We start from the raw sequence: 6,233 nt of genomic DNA on the forward strand, positions 1-6,233 counted from the left end.
TGCAGTGCGTTTGTAGCCCAAGGATGAGGCGTAATTTTTGTGCTCCTGTTCCAGCATACATTTGGGGTTTTGCCTGTCTCACAAGACAGTGAGTAAAGCAGTTGTCTTGTCTTCCTCCCCCACCTCCCATAATTCCGTAGGTCTCTGAACTCATTCGAGAACAGTCATTTCTGAAGTCTGAGCTGAGGTTGGGCCTGGGAGAATTTGGAATGGAGATTCCGCCGGCCGACGGCTCAGAATGTGCCTTTGATCACGGACATTCTGACTCCTCTTCAGTGTGTTCCAGCCAAGCCAGCAGAAAAGACAGTGCACACTCATCTGAGATGATGGGGAAGGCCAAGCCCCAAAGCAAAAAAATGTACCGAGCATGTGTGGCCTTGATGCCCTCTCCACCGGCAAGAGCAGGAACAGGGCAGCCTCCTGAAAGCTCTGAGGGACCCACAACGTCCAGATCGGAAGTGGAGCAGAAACTTGAAAAGATCCCTCTTGTGCCTGCGGTTGAAGAAATTCACAGAAGTGTGGAGAATGATGAACTGCAGCAAGTCATACGAGAGGTGAGCAGCAGGCTGGCTAGCATTTTTTTGACAGGAGCGTTTGATCTCAATGTTTTCTTCTTAATGTGGCTAAGAAGATTCGATTGACCTCACCGAACTCCAATCCCCAGGGTAGTTTAATGATCAATCCCTCTTCCCAGGAAATGGGGAAATGTAACTCTGTGAGGGTAATAGGGATCTCCTAACAACTCTTGGCAACCTTAACAAACTATAGTTTCCAAGATTCTTTGAGGGAAGCCATCAGGTTGCTGTTTGCAGCAGTTGGAAAGCTTTCTTTCTTCTTTTGGCCCAGCCTTAGTTCAGATCTTTCCCAACACTATCAAGAGATGTCAGGGGTTGAACTGAGACCTCCTGCATACAGAGGATGTGATCTTTCCCTGAGAGTCTCATATTCAATGCTGGGCTTTGCAGAAAGTCTGGTGCTGTTATGGTCTAAGGACTAATGCCATAAAGGTTATTCAATTCTTCTCATGTTTGCTCAGATGTAAGTCCCATTGTGTCGCTAGTCCCTTAAACACAGAAGTTTGCCAAATCACACATTGTGTGTATGTTACAGAGTGGGTTTGTTTAATGCTGGCACCCACTTTGTTTAGTATATTCCTTTGCATCTCATAAATACCAAAAGTATCTGTCTTGCATTGTTTGCTTCCCAAAGCAGAATGAATCCATTGCAGGGAAATTCATTAATATGCATTCTTGATATTTCTTCACAAATGTTAAACTCATGGCATTCTGAACAATTCCTCTCCCTCTGTATACATGAATTATCTTGGCTTGTTGGAGAAAACAGCATAAACAGCATTCAGTGTTCCAGAGCATGCCAGAATAGACTGTAATGTGTGTGAGCTTTTGACCTGTATCTTTTTACTGGAATGAAAAGGAACCCGCTATCCTTTTCTCTATACTCCCACAGAAGAAAACAACAAAAATGCCAAGATACTTAACTTTGTTCTCTCTTGCTTTGAAGAAAATGCAGATTGCTTTCTTATTTAGGGAATATAAATGCAAAATATAAAATAAAATGAGAATGGAGCTAGTGTTCTCTACTTAAAAGAAATCTGGTTATTGGGGAATAGTATCTTGAATCAAATTGTTTCAGGAATACTTGATTTGAATCGTCTTTCCATTTTAGCTTTTCAAGACACCGGTGCACTTTTGCAAAGTCTCACTAATGCGTTGGTGAGGGGCAAGTTGTGTGAGCATTTCAAGGCACCTTTGGGTGATAGGCAACATTAATCATTCTCAGCACAGACCCATTGAAATCATTGGACATCACCCTCTGTTATGAAGAAGCTTCTCTAGAAAGAGTGGCAGGTCTTCCACTTAGCTGTAAAACATTTTTTTAAAATCAGACTGATTGCAGGTCCATTGGTATTCTTTCTTGTGTGCCACTTTCTAGATGCAAAGTTGGATTCTTTGCAAACATCCCTTACTGCAGCGAGGAAACTTGGACGCAGAGACAGCATCCTGCCCAAGGTCACACAGGAAGCCTGGCTGTAGCCAAGCCAGGAATAGAACACAAGTTGCCTGTTCCTTTCCACACAGATGGATCCTTTCTCTGCCTTGCTCATCCATTAGCTCCGCTAATTTGGGAAGCCTTTGTCACTTCGTTTCGGAATGCAACCAATTTATTTATAGGCTTTGTATTCTTGGGTGAATAGCATTCGTCCCTTAAGTGGCAATCCCACCAGCACTGGAACGCAGAACCCTTGGTTCTCTGCACAGCGCAGCTGCTGGTGGTCAACAACCAGGGCTGCAGTTTGGAGCAATTTCCTGGGCATTAAATAAGCACTAGACTGGCTCACTCTCCAACCACACCCCTCCTGCCCCTTGCTGCCCATTGGGTCCTCATAGACAGGAAGGACGATAAAAGGCTTTCTGTTAGAGCTGAGTTTTTGGACAACAATGGTCATCCTGGCTTGGGTATCTGCCAATTTATTCCTCATCTTTGGCTCCTAGGTTATTCTGCCCCATGAACTCGTGGGTGTGTTTCTCAGTATTGACCCCCCCCCCCTCCTTCAGTGTTGACCTCCAACAATATTCTTGTAGGATTAAAAGCACAGTACAGAACTTAGGACACATCCACTCCGTACTTTTAATAAAGCACATGGCTTCCCCACTAATAAAGCTGGAAACTGTAGTTTACCCCCTCACAGAGCTACAGTTCCCAGCATCCTTAAACTACAGTTCCCAGGATAAGTTGGGGGAAAGCCATATGCTTCAAATGTATGGTGTTGCAGATTAGTTGTTGTTGTTTAGTCATTTAATCGTGTCCGACTTTTCGTGACCCCATGGACCAGAGCACGCCAGGCACATCTGTCTTCCACTGCCTCCCGCAGTTTAGTCAAACTCATGCTGGTAGCCTCGAGAACACTTTCCAACCATCTCGTCCTCTGTCGTCCCCTTCTCCTTGTGCCCTCCATCTTTCCCAACATCAGGGTCTTTTCCAGGGAGTCTTCTCTTCTCATGAGGTGGCCAAAGTACTGGAGCCTCAGCTTCAGGATCTGTTCTTCCAGTGAGCACTCAGGGCTGATTTCCTTAAGAATGGATAGGTTTGATCTTCTTGCAGTCCATGCACCATAATTCAAAAGCATCAATTCTTCGGCGATCAGCCTTCTTTATGGTCCAGCTCTCACTTCCATACATCACTACTGGGAAAACCATAGCTTTAACTATACGGACCTTTGTCGGCAATATAACCCTGGAAAACTGCCTACTGCCACATTTCCCCAATTCCACAAGGAAAGAATGAATGGGATTGGCCCAACCTATGCAGTTGTGCTTCGGCTTCAGTGAGCTACAAATATAGTGGAAGTATGGTAAATGTAGGCAAACCTGAAATGTCTTCTTTTCAGATCAAAGAATCTATCGTCGGTGAAATCAGACGGGAAATTGTAAGTGGACTGTTAGCAGCTGTCTCTTCCCCTAGCAGATCTGCTAACGCTAAGCAAGAAACGCAACCGTGAATCGGTACTACAGGTAAATATTTCAGTATTGCTGCATGCCAGTAAGTGCTAGCAGGAGGGTGGGGAAAGACCATGCAAATTACATCAGAAAAGAATGCCATTAAGATTAGGGGCTGAATATTACAGAATTGCATTACTGTGTGCACTTTCTCAAAGTTGACTCTAGCAACAATGCTTCGCCACCAGTGGGTGGATTCCAAACCATTAGCCCTGGGGTGTTGAGATGCATGTGTTATATATAATATTTTTTCCCCCTTAAATTTTCTGTTTTACAATTTCAAATACTCATTTTACATCCTTAAAATATAAATGACTTCCCTTCTTCTCTTTCCATAGTTCATTTTATGTATCATATATCCCTGCATATTTTACAAAAACTATACCATTCAGTATCCCATTATTGCACCCATCAAAACTTATTCACACTGTTGAATTTATCTCAATGCTGCCAGCGTTTTCAGTTATACACAATTATTTCCCATATATTCAATAGACTTTTTCCAATCTTCTTTAAACGTCTGTTCTTCTTGTTCTCTTATTCTATGTGTGTTCAGTCTGCAGGTTGTGAGTCCCGGGTGTTGAGATGCATGTTGCTGCTTTCACCGAATAAATATATTTGTTTTTGATTTGAAAAAACAATCATGCAATTACTCTCTCTCTCCCCTCCCATAACAACAGGTTGGCATGTGGTCCAGGGACACTGTGGAATTCTCCTTTTGGAAGGCTGGATGGATGTGTCTGCCTGCACTCAGGAGGACAGAAGTGAAGGCTACTGTATACAGTCCGTAGTTTTGTGCTGCTTAATGTTCCACTTCTGCTCCCTCTGCTACGATTGGGACACTCTACATCTTACTACTGCCCATGAACCATCTTTCAAGCCTTAATATTTATTTGTACATTCCTACGGTTCATTTGTGCATAGTGCCTTGCTATTATTATTATTATAATTATAATTATTTCTGTGTAGAGGTGTTCCTCGTAAAACTTGAAGACTTCCTTGATCTACCCCAGTTATAAATAGCCTAGGATTGTCATTGTTATTTTATATATCTGTGTAAAAACCCACTGACCTCTGTGAGGTATTTAACTGTGCAATAACTGATTCACTCTGAGAGCTTGAAACAACTATCGTAACTATTTTCACTGCTGTTACCAAGTGCCACTTCAAAAGAGGAGAGTAACCCGTTGTGTTGTTGTTGTTGTTGTTTTAAAATGCTGTAATTCTTGGGAGAAGCTGTTCTTTGCAAAGAGTTTAGAGAGCTAAATGAACTTATGTAAAACTACTTACACCGAGAGCCTTATCTTTGAGCAGTAGACACCTTTTAAAAATAAATAAAAAATTCTGCTTCTTTTATCTTTCTCCTTGGGGGTGTGCTTTGTATTGTTTTAAAAATCCTTAATATATATTAATGACTTCTCAATGGTATCAGGAGGCAGCCTTTTTCTCCTTTTAATAAAGTCTATGAAACACTAGAGGGTTTTTCTAAGTGGATAATGTTATGGGGGAATCGGAAGGAATTGTTCCCCCTTTTTCTGAAGTTTTACTATGGCCCAGGGAAAATGGCATGTATCAGAACAGATGACATTGTATGTTGCCAGGGTTTTTTGTTTCTTTTGCATGTTTTTTTTGTCAATGGGATGCTAGACAGTCAAAGTTTAATAATGTCTGGATTATTGCCACTGGGATTCCTTATGTTTCTGTGGTTTTGTTTTTTGCTTTTTAAATATGTTTTCAACTAATAAAATCAAGATTGTGTTGAATACATAATCAAAACTAGTAAAACTATAACTATCTTTTATGAGAAAAGTCTGTCAAAGCGCATTTGGAATGGACATAAGGGCTTTCATATTAAAAGGGGCTGTTATGCCAATAAAATATTTATTTTGCCTACAAGTGTTTCGAACTCGTTATTTTCATTGCTTTTCAGACACTGGAGTCTTCTGGCTGGGCTGGGAGAGTTATGTGAATAGATCCTTACATAGGCATTTGAGAGAAGAATTCAGCTTGCATATTAATCCTGGTTTATACATGCAGCAAAATGAGATATTAGAACCTTGAGGTGGTATAATGGACTGAACCACCTCAGGTGATAGGTGGGGTGTGTGTTTGTGTGTGTCGTGTATGAATGTTCCTTTACATTACAAGAGACACACAAGCCATGTCCAATCATTCAGGTTGTGCAACTGAAGTTGATCTGGAGCTCTTGCGCAACAAATCTGTTACCCCCTACTGACCCCTGCAAAAAAAGTGACTTTTTGCTACAACGCTGCCCATCTAGCCTGGTTGCCTCAGCCACTCTGGATGGCTCCCAACAAAAAATTGGGGGGGGGGGCACAATATCACACACTAAAAACTTCCCTGAACAAGACAGCCTTCACATGTCTTTTAAAAATCACATAGCTGTTTGACATCTGCTGGGAGGGTGTTCCACAGGGTAGGCGCCACTACCAAAAAGGCCCTTTGCCTCGTTCCCTGTAAGCTCACCTCTCACAATGAGGGAACCGCCAGAAGGCCCTCAGATCTGGATCTCAGTGTCTGGGCTGAACAATGGGGGTGGAGACGCTCCTTCAGACCAGAGATTATGGGAGTTTTAGTTCATTAATCATCTGTGGGGCCAAATGTTCCCTATACCTGACCTAAAGAAAAGGCTGGATTCAAGGAATTTGCTGCTGAAGGGAGCTATTGAGCTTATGTCTTGCTTAAGAGCTTCTT

At 42.3% G+C, this 6,233-nt stretch overlaps 1 protein-coding gene across 6 annotated transcripts in view; it reads left to right on the top strand.

Moving 5' to 3' along the window:
- ITPRID2 (ITPR interacting domain containing 2) overlaps window positions 1-5,414 on the top strand; it is a 66,210-nt gene extending 60,796 nt beyond the window's left edge. For all 6 annotated transcript variants that reach the window (XM_083406042.1, XM_083406041.1, XM_083406043.1 and 3 more), the window contains 3 exons: window positions 141-554; window positions 3,410-3,533; window positions 4,199-5,414. In XM_083406042.1, coding sequence (XP_083262168.1) covers window positions 141-554; window positions 3,410-3,520 — 525 coding nt within the window. In that variant the 3' untranslated portion in view covers window positions 3,521-3,533; window positions 4,199-5,414. The remainder of the gene's footprint in view (window positions 1-140; window positions 555-3,409; window positions 3,534-4,198) is intronic.
- Window positions 5,415-6,233: the final 819 nt, after the last annotated feature.

Source organism: Podarcis tiliguerta (genome assembly GCF_965153285.1).
Source record: "Podarcis tiliguerta genome assembly, chromosome: 1".
Lineage (NCBI taxonomy): Eukaryota > Metazoa > Chordata > Lepidosauria > Squamata > Lacertidae > Podarcis > Podarcis tiliguerta.